At 61.8% G+C, this 17,157-nt stretch overlaps 4 protein-coding genes across 5 annotated transcripts; 2 read left to right on the top strand and 2 right to left on the bottom strand.

Moving 5' to 3' along the window:
- Positions 1–110: 110 nt before the first annotated feature.
- TRIR (telomerase RNA component interacting RNase) lies at positions 111–1,454 on the bottom strand. Its single transcript, XM_057427802.1, has 3 exons — positions 1,161–1,454; positions 699–776; positions 111–367 (listed from the first exon to the last, which is right to left on the bottom strand). Exons 1-3 carry the CDS (start codon positions 1,392–1,394, stop codon positions 260–262), a joined length of 420 nt encoding a protein of 139 aa, XP_057283785.1. The 5' UTR covers positions 1,395–1,454; the 3' UTR covers positions 111–259.
- A 112-nt stretch (positions 1,455–1,566) lies between these two features.
- GET3 (guided entry of tail-anchored proteins factor 3, ATPase) lies at positions 1,567–4,070 on the top strand. Its single transcript, XM_057427792.1, has 7 exons — positions 1,567–1,775; positions 2,318–2,465; positions 2,545–2,693; positions 2,776–2,926; positions 2,999–3,106; positions 3,467–3,664; positions 3,882–4,070. Exons 1-7 carry the CDS (start codon positions 1,567–1,569, stop codon positions 4,011–4,013), a joined length of 1,095 nt encoding a protein of 364 aa, XP_057283775.1. The 3' UTR covers positions 4,014–4,070.
- A 659-nt stretch (positions 4,071–4,729) lies between these two features.
- On the top strand, positions 4,730–8,425 carry BEST2 (bestrophin 2). 2 transcript variants are annotated; one of them, XM_057427795.1, is made up of 9 exons: positions 4,730–4,888; positions 5,081–5,175; positions 5,927–6,160; positions 6,696–6,850; positions 6,931–7,008; positions 7,389–7,541; positions 7,644–7,724; positions 7,808–7,959; positions 8,228–8,425. In XM_057427795.1, the coding sequence occupies exons 1-9, from the start codon at positions 4,737–4,739 to the stop codon at positions 8,406–8,408; spliced, it is 1,281 nt and encodes a 426-aa protein (XP_057283778.1). In that variant the 5' UTR covers positions 4,730–4,736; the 3' UTR covers positions 8,409–8,425. The 2 variants fall into 2 exon arrangements, with proteins under 2 accessions (XP_057283778.1, XP_057283779.1); XM_057427796.1 differs by lacking the exon at positions 7,808–7,959 and having other exon boundaries at positions 8,228–8,406.
- A 908-nt stretch (positions 8,426–9,333) lies between these two features.
- On the bottom strand, positions 9,334–13,948 carry ICAM5 (intercellular adhesion molecule 5). The gene is made up of 10 exons (XM_057427794.1): positions 13,848–13,948; positions 13,013–13,291; positions 12,620–12,931; positions 11,705–11,983; positions 11,353–11,631; positions 10,946–11,188; positions 10,618–10,863; positions 10,094–10,339; positions 9,638–9,901; positions 9,334–9,561 (listed from the first exon to the last, which is right to left on the bottom strand). Exons 1-10 carry the CDS (start codon positions 13,903–13,905, stop codon positions 9,347–9,349), a joined length of 2,421 nt encoding a protein of 806 aa, XP_057283777.1. The 5' UTR covers positions 13,906–13,948; the 3' UTR covers positions 9,334–9,346.
- Between the last annotated feature and the right edge of the window lie 3,209 nt (positions 13,949–17,157).

Here is a 17,157-nt window from a genome sequence, read left to right as displayed (position 1 = left end):
CACCAGAATCTCTCCACGCAGCTCCAAATCTGAGGTGTTTAATGCTGCAGCAGCAGCCGCCTCCACCCCCCCCCCCCCTTTCCCACCCCAAATGAAGCCCCCCTGGGGGGGGCAGAAGCGGCGGGGCCAGTCCATGGTGGCATCAAAGTCCTGGTTGCCATTGGGGCAGCTCCGGTGGCCCCGGGCCCGGGGTGGGGCGTTTGGAGCTAGAAAAGGCTTCGGGCCCTGCAGAAAGAGCATTTCTAACGCCCAGTGGGCGCTATTTGACCAACGGCCGTGTTTTGTCGTCGTCGCTGCACTGATGCGCTTTGTACTTCTTCACCTCGGCCATGTACTTGGCCCACGCGTCCCCTTTACTCGTCAGCACCTACAGCAGCACAGGGAGACATGGGGGCGCTTGAGGAGCACCTCCCAATGCACCCCTTCCCTGGCTCCCCAATACCCACCTCAGCATCCCCAGTGTTCCCATTGCAGTACTCACACTATCCCCGGTTTACCTCAGTGTGCACTCCCTGTGTCCCCAACAGCAGTCCCAGTGTTCCCGGTTTCCTCCAGTGCTCCCTGTGTCCTCAACACCCCCTCCCTGCATCCCTTCCACCCCATTCCAGTGCCTCCCGTGTCCCCAGTTTACCCCAGCACCCCCTCCCAGTGCTCCCATTGTCCAGCTGAGTGTGTGTCCCCCAGCACGGGGCCCTCACCTCCTCGTCCGTCCTTTGCTTCTTGGCCACCACTCCTGTCTTCAGGGCCAGTTTGTTCCCCCCTCGCCGCCTGCCCACCTAAGGGGGGGAAGGGACACAACTGCCTCCGTTACCCACGGCCCCGGGGCCAGGAGGGACGGGCAGCCCGGCTGTCCGCAGCGGGGACCCCCCGTCCCTGCCCGCTTTGGGGATGACGTTCCCTTAGGGAGCGAGCAGCGCCGGTACCACGGGGGAGCCCCCGGTACGTGCCCCCCAGCTCCATGAACGCAGATGCCCGCTGGAAGGCGCTGGCGGTAACAGCGGGGCCCGCACTCGCGTCTGGGGACCCCCACCCCCGCAGCACAGAGCCGCTGGCGGGGGGCAGCGGCCGCCGCCACCCCCGGAGCCGGCCCGAAAGGACCCCCGCGAACCCGCCGCAAGGAGCGGGTGGGCCGGGAGGAGACGCGGGTCCCGCGTCCTTACGAAGCTGAGGGCGCCGCCGCTCCTCTTCGAGCCGTCTGGCGGGCGGGGCCCGGCGCCACCGGCTGTTTCCGCCATCGCTGCCGCCGCCGCCTCCCGTTCCCGCTCCGCCTCCATCTTGCGCTTGAAGAGCTCCAGGAAGCTGCCGTCGTTGGCGAAGACGTTGACCCCGCCGCCGGGCCCGGGAGGCGGGGACGGGGCCTCCGGGGCCTCCCCGTCCTCACCGTGCGCCTCCATCTTGTCCGCCGCGATCGCCGCGCCGCTGGGCACGCCGGGAAGCGCGCGGCGCCGCCGGATGACAGCGCGGCGTTGCCGGGCAACGCGCCGCTTTTGCCCTCGCCCCTTAGGTCCCGGTGACCAATCCGGTGCAAAGGGGTGGGGCAGACCGGAGGGGTGGCAACCAATGAGGATGCGAGAGGGCCGCCTGGTGGCGCGGGGGAAGATGGCGGCGGCGGCGGCGGCAGCGGCCGGCGGCGGGTGGGGACCGGAGGCGGAGGAGTTCGAGGACGCGCCCGACGTGGAGCCGCTGGAGCCGACGCTGGCGAATGTCATCGAGCAGCGGAGCCTCAAGTGGATCTTCGTGGGCGGGAAGGGCGGCGTGGGCAAAACCACCTGCAGGTGCGGGGTTACTGGGACGGGCCCCGGAGGCGGGGAACCGGGATGGGCTTGGGGTGGATCGGAACCCCGGCGGGAACCGTGATCTCGGGGAAGGGATCTGGAGCGGCCCCGGGGGGTGGGGGGACACACCGGGATGGGCTGGGGAGTTCGAGCCGGGCCGGGGGAGGATCAGGTTCAGGATCAGGCCAGGCTGGGAGGGACCGGGACGGGCTGGGGATGGGGGGCATCGGGATCAGAATGGCCTAATGGGGGATCGGGACCCGGAGGGGGATTGCGATGGGCTGGGGAGGAATCGGGATCGGGATCAGGATAGGTGGGGTGGGGAGCGGGACAGGCTGGGAGAGGGTTGGCCCCGGGGGTGTTCGGCCACAGCTGACGCCCCCACAAAATCGGCCCTCCATAGAGGGGGATGTTGGGCTCAAGGCTCTCAGGGCAGAAGGGATGCGGTTGGATCCTCCTGGGAGAAGCCTGGGGCCACCCCCTGTGTTTGTGTGTGTGTGAGGGGGGTAGGAGCACCCCGGCTGTCACCGCTGTCCCCCCAGCTGCAGCCTGGCCGTGCAGCTTTCCAAGGTGCGGGAGAGCGTCCTCATCATCTCCACTGACCCTGCCCACAACATCTCTGATGCCTTCGACCAGAAGTTCTCCAAGGTCCCCACCAAAGTGAAGGGCTATGACAACCTCTTTGCCATGGTGAGCCCGGCATTCCCAGCGTTCTTGGTGCTGCTCCTCCACCACATTCCCCCTTTCTCACTCCCCAAGTCCTCTGCAGGAGATCGACCCCAGCCTGGGGGTGGCGGAGCTGCCCGATGAGTTCTTCGAGGAGGACAACATGCTGAGCATGGGCAAGAAGATGATGCAGGAGGCCATGAGTGCCTTCCCTGGCATCGATGAGGCCATGAGCTATGCTGAGGTGATGAGGTGAGCGCTTGGGGAGGGGTGCTGGAAGAGAGCCAAGGGGGGCATGTGGCCCCACTGAGTGTACCCCCTCGTGCTGAGGCAGGTTGGTGAAAGGGATGAACTTCTCTGTGGTGGTATTTGACACGGCACCCACTGGCCACACGCTGCGGCTGCTCAACTTCCCCACCATCGTGGAGCGTGGCTTGGGCCGGCTCATGCAGATCAAGAACCAGATCAGCCCTTTCATCTCCCAGGTGAGAGGGGCAACCACAGTGTGGGGGGCAGACACCTCGGAGGGGTTGGAGCTTCACTGCTGTGTTCTTCAGATGTGTAACATGTTGGGCTTGGGGGACATGAACGCCGACCAACTGGCCTCTAAGCTGGAGGAGACACTGCCCGTCATCCGCTCCGTCAGTGAGCAGTTCAAGGACCCTGTGAGGCCACCAACAAGGACGTGGGGACACTGGGAAGCTAAAGAGGGGAATGGGGGATCATGGGGACACAGATGCTAATGAGGGAAATGGGGACCATGGGGACACTGGGATGCTAGAGGGGAAAGGGGACCATGGGGTATGAGGGTGGAATTTGGGGCTTTGGGGTGGAATCTGGGGCCACGGGGACACTGGGGGAGGACCTGGGGATGCCAAAGAGGGGAGTGGGGACCATGTGGATGTTGCTAAACTGGTCTGGGTGCATTCCTGCAGGGAATGGTTCCCCGGAGGGGAGATTGTTGCTGGGTTGTGTCCCCATGTCCAGATGTCCCCCTGAGGGTGCTTTTGGGGGGGGGTTGGCAGGAGCAGACGACTTTCATCTGCGTGTGCATCGCCGAGTTCCTGTCGCTCTACGAGACGGAGCGGCTCATCCAGGAGCTGGCCAAGTGTCGCATTGACACCCACAACATCGTGGTGAACCAGCTCGTGTTCCCCGACCCCCAGCGACCCTGCAAGATGTGCGAGGCCCGGCACAAGATCCAGGCCAAGTACCTCGACCAGGTACCCCCTGGCCTGGGGGGGCCATGGGGCTGGGGGGAGTGGCTTGGGGGAGACTGGGAGGGGATTTGGGGCAGCCCCGGGTGAACCTGGAGCCTCTGGGGGTCTGAGAGAGGGTTTGAGGATGGAATTTGGGGTTTGGGGTGCTGTAGGGTTCCCTGGGGGTGCTATGTGGGTTCAGGGGATGTCCCCATAGCCCAGCCCCTCTCCCTACCCGTAGATGGAGGACCTCTACGAGGACTTCCACATCGTGAAACTGCCGCTGCTGCCGCATGAGGTGCGAGGGGCCGACAAAGTCAACACCTTCTCCTGCCTCCTGCTGGACCCCTACCAGCCCCCTAGCCCCAAATAAACCCCCGGGGGGAGGGGGGGCACCCCATATTTATCCCCCCCCCCATCCATGTGTCCCCAGGGCTGGGGAAGGGGCCACAAAGGACCACCCTTCTCCCCCGGGCTTGTGTAAATAATAAACTCTGGCAGCAGTGGAGCCGCTTTCGTGTGGCTGTTTGGTGGGGGGGGTCCAACACGGTATGTGGGGGGTGACGTTAACACCGGTTGGCCCTGGGCCTGGTGGGACATGGGGGACCTTCATTAGCGCTTGGGGTGGATTAACAGGGCCGCAATGGGGTGGAGGGGGCTCTGCGCTCCCCCCGTGTCCTGCTGGGATCTGTCCCTGTGACCCCACTGCTGGCACAAGGGCTTGGGGACAGAGCCAGGGCTGGCGCCCAAGGCCACCAACATGCCCCTGTGGGGAAGGGGCTGGGCTCAAAGCACCCAGACAGCCCTCCCCTTGGGGGCACGTGTGTCCCCATCCCCTCTCCCCCCCGCCCCTGCCCAGGGCAGGGCCAGCCCCAGGATGGTATTTAAAGCCCCAGGACAGGGACTGTGGCCCCAGAGCCGTGGTGGCCGCCCCCGTGCAGCTCTTGCTGAGGTGAGTGGGGGGATTTGGGGGGCTGGGGGTGGCCACTGGGTGTCACTTTAGTGTCCTCATGGTGTGCTCTGATGTCCCCGTGCCTCGTGTCCCCTGGGTATCGCTTCAGTGTCCCCACAGCGTTCGGGTGTCCCTAGACCTGCCATGACGGTGACATACACGTCACGCGTGGCCACCACACGCTTCGGAGGCTTCTCGCGGCTGCTGCTGCTCTGGCGTGGGAGCATCTACAAACTGCTCTACCGGGAGCTGCTGCTCTTCCTCACTGCCTACCTGGTGCTCAGCCTGGCCTACCGGTGCCTATGGACATGGGGGGATATGGCAGGATATGGGGAGGACATGGGGGGATATGGGGACACACAGGATGCAGGGGGAGATGGGGGACATAGGAATGGGGACATATGGGGGAACACAGTGTGGAGAGGGACACATGGGGTGCAGGGGGACACACGGGTGGGGGCCGCTGCTGACCCCCACCCATGGCCCAGGTTCCTGCTGTCGGAAGCACAGAAGAGGCTCTTTGAGAAGCTTGTGCTTTACTGTGACAAATCAGCCAACCTCATCCCCGTGTCCTTCGTGCTGGGTGAGACCCCAATACTCCCAGTACTGTTCCCAGTGTCCCCAGCATCCCCTCCCAGTGTCCCCAACAGCCCTCCCAGTGCCCCCAACAGCCCTCCCAGTGTCCCCAGCAGTGGTCCCAGTGCTCTGAGTGGTCCCAGTATCCCCATTACCTCCTCCCAGTGGCCCCAGTTTCAGACAGCACCCCTTTCCAATGCCCCCAGTTTTCCCCAGTGCTCCCTCTCCCCGCTCCCAGTGTCCCCAACACCACCCTAGTGCCCCCAGTTTCACCCCTTTTCAATGCCCCCAGTGCTCCCAGTTTTCCCCAGTGCCCCCTCTCCCAGTGTCCCCAACACCACCCCAGGGCCTCCAGTTTCACCCCTTTTCATGCCCCCAATGCTCCCAGTTTTCCCCAGTGCCCCTTCTCCCAGTGTCCCCAACACCACCCCCGTGCCCCCAGTTTCACCCCTTTCTAATGCCCCAGTGCCCCCTCCCAGTGCCCCCAACACAGCCCCAGTGCCCCCAGTTTCACCCCTTTCCAATGCCCCAGTGCCCCGTTTTCCCCAGTGCCCCCAACACAGCCCCAGTGCCCCCAGTTTCACCCCTTTCCAATGCCCCCAGTGCCCTCTCCCAGCGTTCCCAGTGTCCCCAACACTGCCCCAGTGCCCCCAGTTTCACCCCTTTCCAATGCTCCCAGTTTTCCCCAGTGCCCCCTCCCAGCACTCCCCGTGCCCCTGTTGCCCCCCCCCCCCCATCGCCCCACGCTGCCCCCGCAGGCTTCTACGTGGCGCTGGTGCTGGAGCGCTGGTGGGGGCAGTTCCGCGCCGTGCCTGCTCCCGACGGGCTGATGCTGGCGGTGGCCGGGAGCGTGCACGGCGCGGACGCGCGCGGGCGGCTGCTGCGCCGGACGCTGCTGCGCTACGGGAGCCTGGCGGCGCTGCTCGTGCTGCGCGCCGTCAGTTCCGCGGCACGCAAGCGCTTTCCCACCGCCGACCACCTCGTGCAGGCGGGTGCGCGCTTGATGTCGTGGGGGGCGGTGTGACGTCAGGGAGGGGGGACTCGACACTCTATGGGTCAGGGGGATGGAATCGGGGGAATGGCACCGAGGGGTTGACAGCGGGGGATGGCACCTGGGACGATGTTATGGGGCAGAGCGATGTTATGGGGTAGGGGCACGGCACTGGGGATAGCACCTGGGGGCCGGTACCGGATGGGGTTTTCCGCCATCTCTTTGTCTCTCCTTCTGGCTTCGTGTCTCTCCATGTCCCTTATGTCCAGGGAAAGAGCTGGGGACACTGGGAACGCTGGAAACACTGGGGGAAGGTGCTGGGGACGCTGTGGGGACAGTGGGATGGGAGTGTCCTCATGGCAGTGACATCACCGTGGGGGTAGTGATGTCATCGTATGTGTGTGTGTGTGTGTGACGTGAACACGTGGACGTCACCCGGCTGGCTTCCGAGCTTCCCCTGCCCCAATGTGGGGGCACCGTGATGTCAGTGGGCAGTGACGTCATGGGTACGGGGAGGTTGACGTCCTTTTGCGCAGGGTTCCTGACGCGGGGGGAGCGGCGGCGGCTCGAGGGGCTCCGCTCCCCCCACAACCAGTTCTGGGTCCCCTGTGTCTGGTTCACGGCTCTGGCAGCGCAGGCGCGGCGCGAGGGGCGGGTGCGCGATGACAGCGCACTGAAGCTCCTCATGGAGGTACCCCAGATACCCCTCAGGGACCCTTTGAACCCCACCCAGCACCCCCAAACCCTCCTGTGTTTGTCCACCCCCCGCAGGAGCTGAACCGCTTCCGGGGGCACTGCAGCCTCCTCTTCCACTACGACTGGATCAGCGTTCCACTGGTGTACACCCAGGTGGGCACTGGGAGCACTGGGAAGCAATGGGGACATGGTGGGGGGGGGAAGCTGGATGGGGACCTGGGTGTGAAAGGGCATGATAGGACATGGGGAGACATAGACAGGGATTGGGGGATGTGGAGAGGACCCAAAAGGGATGGAGGGACATGGACCAGGGGACATGGGGGTACTGCCAAGGGATGAGGGGACATGAAAAGGTGGGGGGGGCATGTCAGGGGTGTAGGAGGACAAGAATGGTGGAAAACAGGGGTGACCTGGAGGGATACAGATGACGATGGAAGGACATGGGAGTACATTGACAGGGACAGAGGGACATGGAAAACAGGCAGGGATGGAAGGATGTGAGGGGACATGGAGGGGACTGTCCCCTGCTGCAGGTGGTGACAATTGCCGTCTACACCTTCTTCGTGACGTGCCTCATCGGGCGGCAGTTCCTGGACCCAGCCCAGGGCTATGCAGGGCATGAGCTGGACCTGGGGGTCCCCATCTTCACCCTCCTCCAGTTCTTCTTCTACGTGGGGTGGCTCAAGGTGGGACTGGTGGGGAGATGACACATGGTGGCCTCAGGGGACACAACGGTGGCCTTGGGGGACACAACGGTGGCCTCAGGGGACACAGTGGCCTCATTGCAGGTGGCTGAGCAACTCATCAACCCCTTTGGGGAGGACGACGATGACTTTGAGACCAACACACTCATTGACCGCAACTTCCAGGTATCCCCATCCCACTCCCACTGGGAACTGGGTGTCCAGGATAGGGCCCAGGTGTGAGGATGGGACCCAAGTCCGTGCTGCAGGTCTCCATGCTGGCGGTGGATGAACTGTACGGGGAGGTGCCGGTGCTGGAGCGAGACCGGTACTGGGATGCCACCAGCCCGCGGGTGCCATACACGGCCGCAGCTGCGCCGCTGCGCCAGCCGCCATTCCGCGGCTCTGCCTGTGACATAACGTATGTGGGGACGGGACCCCCCAACCCCCCCCCCAACCCTCCTCAATGAGACGCTCTGGGGTACCCCCACACCTCTGGAGTTCCTTCAGCCACCCCAGAATGTCCCCAGTGTCCCCCAACCCTGCCGAGACCTCCCAGCTCCCACCAGGGACCCCAAGATGCTCCCAGGGACCCTTGAAAGCCATTCCTGGGGAATGGAGGTGTCCTTGATGGGGGGGCGCCAGAGGTGACTCTGGGGTGGTTTTGGGGTGACCTCGATGTCCTGCAGGTTGGCCAAGGAGGAGATGCAGTTCCTGCCACTGGAGGATATTGGGGAGACCCCTGAGTCCCAGCTGGGGAATGGGGACAGCCCAAGGGGAGACAAAGCCACCCTGAGGGACATGCCAGGGGGGAACAGTGCCCCCCACGATCACTGGCTCCTTCACTCCAGTGCTGACGACATGGTTTAAAGTGGGGGGAGAATACCCAAAACACACCCACCCAGCATAGCTCAGCCCTATACGAGCCCCCCAAGAATGTCTGCCGGGAATGAATCTCCACCTCTATGTCCTGTGGCTTTATTGAAATGGGTTTGGGGCACAACAGGACCCCTTCTCCAGCCCCATAGAAAAGGGGTACAAAATGTGAAATGCTAAAAGCCCCCCACAAAGAGGGGTGCAGGATCTGTGCCCTCCCCCCCCCCCCCCCCAGCCTGTAATGTCTAAAATGGGACCAGCCCAGAGCAAAGAGGAAGCCCCAAAGTCAGCAGCTGGGGACACCCAAAGCCCCATCAGTGGTTGGAGGGTGGCTGTGGGTGGTCCCAAAACCCACAAGGGCCATAGGGAACCCCAGCATCATGGCCCAAACCTCCCAGTTCCAGTCACCCCACCAACAGCCCCCATTTACAGCCACCCCCAAATACCAACCTCTTCCTGGGGGTATCTTTACCTTCCCCGTGATATCTGTCCTCCAAGGGGTCCCCATGCTCCCCATAGGGTATGTGTGCCCCCCTGAAGCCTTTGCCCCTTGGCCAGGATGGGGGTCCCCATGGTTGGGAATGCGGGATGGGGCTTGGGAACAAGAAGGTGGTAGTTGGGACCGCGTCCCCCGCCCCTGAAGCTGGAGTCACCATCTTCCTCCCTCCCATTCCAATGGAATTTATTGGCTGTTGCTGTATACCCTGGGAATTGCCAAAAGGGGACCTGGGTGCCCCCCCTCCCCCCTGCAGCAACCCACTGGCACCAAAATGCTTCAAACTCCCCCAAACAGTATGACGATGGGGAGGGGGGGAACACAGCAGGGATGGACAGACACAAAAAGAGACCCCCAACCATCCGTCTCATTGGAAATGCCAGGGGGATCCATCCCATTGGGGATGCTGAGGCTAAGGGGGGACAGATGTTCCCGGTTACGGCTGTGTGAGCTGGATGCCATAGACCTCAGCTTGGCCGCAGTGCTGCCGGTGCAGGCAAGCGGCTTCCAACGAGCCCTCGGCGTCCCGCACGTTGTATTCCCCCTTCTTGCATGCCGTTGATTTGAGGTAATAACCCCCGGCAGCCGCCAAACCCACCGCGGTAACGGCTCCCACTGAGCCCAGTGACGCCACCAGCACCAACTGGCTCTCTAACGGGAGGGCAAAGCGTCGGTGGCACCTCAGTGGTGGTGTCACCCCTTTGTTTCCCTGTAGCCCCCAACTCACCGTCCACCTGCACCAGGATGCTGCCGGCCTGCCAGCCGTGCCGGTTGCTTGCGGTGCAAGTATAAAGCCCCCTGTTAGCAGCGGCGGCCCCGGCGACAGCGACGCTGTGGTTACCAGTGCCAAAGCGGAGGTTGGGAGCGGGCGGCAGCACCCAGCCATAGGTGGGGGGGGGCAGCCCCTCGGCGTGACATTCCACGCTGAAGCTGGTGCCGCGGGAGACGGTGGCCGAGGGCAGGATGCGCAGGGTGACAGTGCCTGGGCTGTCTGCACCGGGGGGGGGCACCAGCCCTCACCCAAAGCACAGCCCCAGAGGCAAAAAACACCCCCAGCAAGCCACTTTTTCGCACCCCCCCCCCCCCCCCCCCATGCCTGGGTCCCTCCATTGACACCCAGGTCCCTCCCTGGACCCCCAGGTTCCTCCCTGACACCCCTTGGGTCACCCCATCCTTGACTCACACTCGACAGTGATGGTGATGTTGCGCAGCGCTGTGCCATGGCTGTTGGTGGCCTGGCACTGGTAGGTGCCAGCATGGGCGCGGGTGACATTGGTGCTCATTGCCACGGGGTGGTGGCCGTCCCCAAGCTTGGTGCAGGCGACGTGGGGCTGGGGGTTGCCAGTGGCTGCACAGACCAGCTCCGCTGATGTCCCCTCAACCCAGAGCCTCTGTGCTGGGCACCCGAGCTCTGCCATGCTTGGCTCATCTGCAGGGACATGGTGGCCAAGGGGATGGGTGCTGAGTGATGATGGGTGCTGGGGCTGGGTATTGGATGATGAGACTGGGTGATGAGTGCTGGGGCTGGGTATTGGATGATGGGACTGGGTGATGATGGGTGCAGGGACTGGGTTATGATGGGTGCTGGAGCTTTGTGATGCTTAAGGGGTGCAGGAATAATGACATTTCCAGCATAGCCACATCCCCAGCCTGGCTTCAGCATCCCCATCACTGGCACCACTGGCTCCTGTCCCCTCTGGCACTCACACTCCACTGTCACCACCACGCTGCGCACTGCAGTGCCATGCTTGTTGGTGGCCCGGCAGATGTAGCGCCCGGCATCGGCGCGGTGAACCACCCGGTGCATTCCCGACCTGCCCATGGTGCCACCGTCGCGGGTGCAGCGGGTGCTGGGTGGCGGGTCCCCATCGGCGCGACATGACAGCTCCTGCCGCTCGCCCTCCACCCAGACCCGGTGCGTGGGGCAGCCCCTCTCCGTCAGCGTGGGCTCATCTTGGGGAGGGGGCAAACAGGGCTCGTGGTTAGCGCCAGTGCTGCTGGTGCCACCGCAGCGCAGGGTACTGGTGCCACTCACACTCCACGCGGACAGTGACGAGCTGGCTCTCTGTCCCCAAGCTGTTGGTGGCATTGCATAGGTAGGTGCCGGCTCGGGAGCGGGTGACCAGCTCTGGGACCCTGGTGCTGACAGTGATGCCGTTCCGGCCACACACTACAGTGGGCACAGGGTTGCCAGTGGCGTGGCAGGAAAGAGCTTCCCATGTCCCTCGCAGCCATGTCCGGTTCCCAGGACAGTCACTCGCTGCCAGCTCAGGCATATCTGGAAAAGACGTTGGGATGTGGCAATGGGAGAGGCTGGAAAAGAAGCCTGGCTCAAACACTGTTAAACTGAGTTAATTTCAACCAAGTGACCGATCCATTGACTCCACCCAGGTCAAGACAATCAGGAACGCAGGGAGCAGCCATCGGCAGAGCAGCACTCACAGAGCACGGAGAGCTGGGTGTCCACGTCCTTTGTCACCATGGTGTCATTGATGTCCAGGCTGGCCCGGCACCTGAATCGCCGCCCGTTGTCTTCACGGCTGGCCACCAGCGGCAGCTCCAGCTGGGAATGTGGCCCCTCAGCCAGGACCCCGCTGTCAGCATCACGGAGCTGTAGCCACAGTGCCGGGGGCTCGGCAGCACTAATATGGCACCTCACCAGCACCTCGCTGCCCGCTGGAGCTGATGCTGGGCTCAGCTCTAGGACAGGTGCTGGGAAGCCTGTGGGAAAGGTGCTGGTGGTCCAATGGGATTTCGGGATGGGCTCCTATTACCCCCTCACCCGGTGCCTTACGGTAGACATGGAGCTGCCTCTGTGCAGTACGTGCAGCTGTGCCCACTGCGGCGGTGCAGATCAGCTCCTGCGGTCCCACGGTGCTGGGTGCCAGCATGGTGACACTGGTCAGCACGTCCCCAGCCACCGTCGTAGTGAAGTTCAGGCTCTGCCCGGCCAGTGTGAGGGTGAAGCGGACATCGCCAGCGGGGAAGGCGCCGGTGAGCTGGCAGGTGGCGGTGCTGGTGGTGCCGAGCTCCAGGTGGGATGGAGCCTGGAGCTGCGGTGGCTCTGGGAGAGCTGCAGGGACGTGGCATCACCAGGATCATGGATCCCAATGGCCGGACACTCACCGGGTGCCGGTGAGGACATGGAGTTGCTGGAAGTGATTCCAGCATGGCCGTGGCCACTGGGTGAAGGCAGGGAGAGATTCAGGAATGGGAAAGGGATTAGAGTTCTGGAGCTCAGCTGGGCAGCCCCAGAGAGACTGGGATGGGACTGGATGGGAACAGATGGAGATGGGAATGGGGACTGGGATGGGAACTGGACTAGGATGGGATTGGGGAGGGGATGGGAAAAGGACTTGGATGGGGTTGGGGAGGGGATGGGAAGAAGACTGGGATGGAGATGGGAAGGGGATGGAGACTGGGGCGGGGATTGGTATGGCACAAAGATGGGAATTGGGGACAGGAATAGGATTGGGATGGGATTAGGATGGAAATGGAGATGAGACTAGGATGGGAGGAGGAATGAGGATAGAGATACGATACAGAAGAAGACTGAGATGCGGATGGTAACAGGGACATGGAAATGGGATTGGGATGGAGATCAGATGAGGACTGGGATGAGACAGGATGGGGACAGGGCCATGGTGGTGCTGAGCTGCTCCAACCCTTTCCCCTGGCTGGGTCCATGGGCACCAGCACCAGGACTCACCGAACACTGAGAGCCTGATGGGGGTGGCGGCGCGGGCGAAGAGGGGCCCATGTGGCCGCAGAGACAGCTCAGCATGGCAGGTGACATCCTGCCCGTGGTCCCCGGGCCCGGCGCTTAGCACATGGGTGACAGCCACGCTGGTGCTGCCATTCACGGCACCAAAACTCGCTGTCCGCAACGTTTCAGCCCCTCGGCGCAATGTCACTGTCAAGTTGCCCACTGGAGCCACCTCCAGCACATGGCACGTGAGGTTCCTGCTCTCACCCACCGCCAAAGCTGGCACAGGTTCCAGCACCACCCGCTCCGGTAGCCCTGAGATGTGGTGACACCAAACTATCAACCACAGCCCCCCCTATCAGCACCACCCTCTTTCCCCCTCATCCTGGTACTCACGGTACACAAGGACCCCGGCGCTGGCATTGACTTGGGTGTCACCACAGTGCCCGTAGCACGTGGCGGTGCTGGGGTTCCACTGGGACACGTTGAGGAGCCAGAAGCTTTGCCACCGGTGCCCACCGGCTCCCAGAGCCATGGGTAAGGGGGTGTCCAGCCCCAATGTGGCGTTGTCCCCCGGGCAAGCGCTGCGGCTGCAGTTGATGGCCACCGAGCCCCCAAAGGGAACCATGGCCACCCGCGGCCAGGCCCTCACTGTGAACGCACTGCAGGCAGCCCCTGCAAGAGCCCCCACCAGGGGACACCCCCTGACGGCTCATCCCTGGCAACCCGTGGCTGAGGACTCTGCTTGTGAGCCCCTCCTCCCCGAAATAGGGTCTCCTGGGGATCCATCCCCCAACATTAAGGGTCCCTAGAGGCCCCCCAAAAACAGGCACCCAGTGTCTGAGGTCCTAGGGGTCCCTCCTGTGTCCCCCATGATACATGTATCTGCATGCACATGATACATGTACCTACATACACATGCTACTAAGGGGTCCTTGGTCCCCCCTCCGCCCAGAAATGGGGTCTCTTGGGGTCCACTCCTCAGTGTTAAGGGTCCCTGGTATTGGGGATTCCGCCTTCCCGCTCCCCATTATGAGGGGTCCCAGCATTTGGGCTTTTTGGGGTTTCACCCTCCACCCCCAAAATTAGGAGGTCCTGGGCCTGGGTCCCCAGTCATGTGTGTATCCCCCTCCAAGGGCCCTCGGGGTTCCCCTCCCCCCACACGTTAAGGGTCCCTGGAGTTTGGGGTCCCCGGGGTCCAACCCACATCCCCTCACAGGGTTCCTCCTACCTGCAAGTGCCAGGATGAGGGGGGGCAGCAACAGCACGGCCGTGTCGGAGGGGCCCATCAGGTGCCAGCTGCTGGGGGTGGTGTAGAGAGGGGGAGGAAGAGGAGGAGAAGGAGGAGGAGGAGGGAGGGGGAAGAGGAAGATGGAGATGGAGAGGAAGAGGAGAAGGAGGGGAAGAAAGAGGTGGAGGGGCAGGAAAAGCAAGAGGAGAAGGGGGAGGAAGAGGTGGAGGGGGCTTAAAAGGAAGATGGAGATCAAGAGGAGGATGGGATGGGGAAGAAGAGAGAGGGGATGAAAGCAGTGTCTGCGACCACGCAGGGAGGTGCTGGTGATGCTCCTCCTCCCGCCTCCGGCGAAGCACCACCCCCCCACCCCGGTGCTCGGTCCTGATCCCGCTCCATGTACTGTATGTGTCGGCACATGGACATGTGTCGTGTGTGCATGCAGCATAGAAACATGCCCGTGTATCGCACATAATACAGATCTGTATACCACATGCATGCAAGCATGCATCATGTGTACATGTGGGTACATGGATCATGTTCATGCAGGCGTGTATTGCATGTGCATGTAGGTACATGTATCATGCACATGTAGCCAGACATAACATTTGCATGCAAGTACATGTCTCATGCACACAGCCATGCATTGTGTGTGCCCCTACACACACTCACACACCTTGGGCACTGTCACCACCGTGGTTGTCCCCTTGTCCCTGTCCCCATCCCATGCTCCAGCCTATCTGGGCCCATGCCGCCACCTGGCGTTTTGTGCCGTGTTATGCTGTGTCATTCCACGCCGTGCCATGTCATGCTATGTCATACCATGTCGTTCCATGTTGTTCTGTGTTGTGGCAGTGCCAGCGAGCTCCAGGTGCTGCCACACGCTCACGCCATTGCCTGCCACTTGGCATCAGGCCCAGGGAATGGGGTGACACCACGTGTGCTTCCCCCTGTCACCCCAATCCCAGCTCCATCCCACCATTCCCAGTTCCCCACAGCCCTGGCTCCAGCCTCTGCCTGTACCCCCATCCCCTGCCTGTACTCCAGTCTCTTGCCCATACCCCCATGCCTTGAAACCTCCCAGTATAGCCCTGTACAGACTGGTATAGACACACAGTCCAATACAGTCCTTTGCAGACCAGCATAGCCCAGTATACCCCAGTACAGCCCAATGCAGCTTAGTACAGTCCAGTACAACTCAGTATGGCCTAGTGCGATCTACTGACATCAGATCTACTGGCCCAGCCCAGTGTAGATCTGTACAACGCAGTATGGACCCGTACAGCCTAGTATTGTTCCTTACAGCTCAGTATAATCTGTATCGACCAGTCTAGATCAGTAGTCTAGTATAGACCTGTGTAGCCCAGTATAGATTTTTATAGCCCAGTATTGACCTGTGCAGTCCAGTATGGATTTTTATAGCCCAGTATTGACCTGCATGGCCCAGTATAGAGCAGTAGAGCCTAATAGAGACCTGTACAGCTCAGTATAGGTCCATCCAGCCCAATATAGAGCCTTACAGCCCAGTATAGATCAGCAGAGCCCAATAGATCATGAAGAGCTATTTTCCCTGTGGCCACCGAGGTCTCAGGGTACCAGAGACACCCCGTCTGGCTCTGCTCACCCCCAGCAGCCAATAGCCTTTATTGGTGGAACAGGCAGCACTGGCAGCTTCAGCCTCTCATGCCGGTGTCAGAGCCAACATCCCCAGCCCCAGAATCCTGGGGTTCAGGCAGGATTCAGCCCCAATGATGCACCAACATCCCAGTGTGACCACAGCAGCCCCAAAATCAGCTTTGCATCTCCTAAAGAATGAAGCTCTGCTAACAAAGAAGCATCTCCATGGTGGGCGAGAGGTTGGTTCCCATTGCCACTGGAATTCTGACACAGGATGGCAGAACCAAGAGGCGCCCGGGGCCGTATGGCACCCTCCTATCACCACCACCTGCAGTACCGGAATCTGGACACAAGACGGAAGCAGAGAGCGGCGCCCGGCGCACCGCGCCCCCCCCCAACCTGGTTTTGTGGGGTGCAAGTTCGGCTCCCACAGCCGAAGAGCCGGGACAGAAAGTGTGCCATAGAGGTTGCACAACTGGACTTTTAGATGGGAAAGCGAGGAGCGACAGCAATGCGGTTGGCACCGTCGCAGAGCTCTCTGTGTGTTCAAGAGGATTTCTGCCTGGGCACATTCTGGGTGGGAGCAGCAGCTGGATGTTAGCACTTTGGATGTTAGGGACCTCATGCAGCTCTTGGGCCGTTCTGCGGTCAGTTCTGTGCTGTTCTGTCACTTTTTAGGTGGCTTTGAGCTCTCTTAGCTTTTTGGTTTGAGTTTTTCCTCCTGAAGCACCAGGAGGGCAAGCTGGTGCTGGGCCTCTTCAGCACACAGTGAACTTTGCAATGGTGCCAACCGCATTGCTGTTGCTCCTCGCTTTCCTACCAGACCACCATATCCCCGCTTATGCCCCCATAGCCCCCCATGTAGGGACTTCAGACCCCCCCCCATGCCCTGTAATTCCCCCATAGACCCACATGTAGGGACTCCAGAGCCTCAAATCCCCCCATAGTACCCCAGGTAGGGCAATGGGGGTGGCCTTAGGGGAGACCAGGGCTAATGTGAGGCAATGGGGGGGGCAATAGGTCCAATATAGGGGAATGGTGGGCAAGGGGGGGGGTGTGTGTGTTAATAGGGAGTTAACCGGATCTGTCCACTGAGTTGGCCAGATCTGAGCTTGTCTAAATTGGGCTGGACTGGGCTGAATTGGAGTAAATTTTGCTGGGCGGTGCTGAACTGGGCTAAACTGAGCTTGAAATGGCTGATCAGGTCTTGGCCGTGCTGGGCTGAGCTAAACCGGGCTTAATTGTGTTAAACGGCCTAATGGGGCTCAACTTGTCTGGGCTGAGCTAGAGTGGGCTGGGCTGTAAACTGGGCTGAACTGGGTTAAATTGGGCTGGGACAAGCTGGACTGGGCTAAATTGGTCTGGACTGAGCTGGCCTAAACTGTGCTACATTGGGCTGGGAAGGGCTAAAGTGTACTGGGCTGGGCTGCGTTGGGCTAAACTGTGCTGTGCTGGGCTAAACTGGGCTGGACTGACCTAAATTGGGCTTAACAGTGCTAAACTGATCTGGACAGATGTGAATTGGGCTAAACTAGGCTGAACTGCTGGGCTGGGCTGAAGTGGGCTAAAGTGGGCTCAAGTGAGCTCAACAGGGCTAAGGTGTACTGGAGTGGTCTGAATTGGGCTAAACCCTACTGAACTGTACTAAATTGGTATGGACAGGTCTGAATTGGGCTAAACTGGGCTGAGTGGT

Source organism: Pezoporus wallicus, unplaced genomic scaffold (genome assembly GCF_028554395.1).
Source record: "Pezoporus wallicus isolate ANWC-B61680 ecotype Strahan unplaced genomic scaffold, APGP_CSIRO_Pwel_v1 contig_14213, whole genome shotgun sequence".
Lineage (NCBI taxonomy): Eukaryota > Metazoa > Chordata > Aves > Psittaciformes > Psittacidae > Pezoporus > Pezoporus wallicus.
This window is presented reverse-complemented; position numbering and strand designations above follow the sequence as displayed.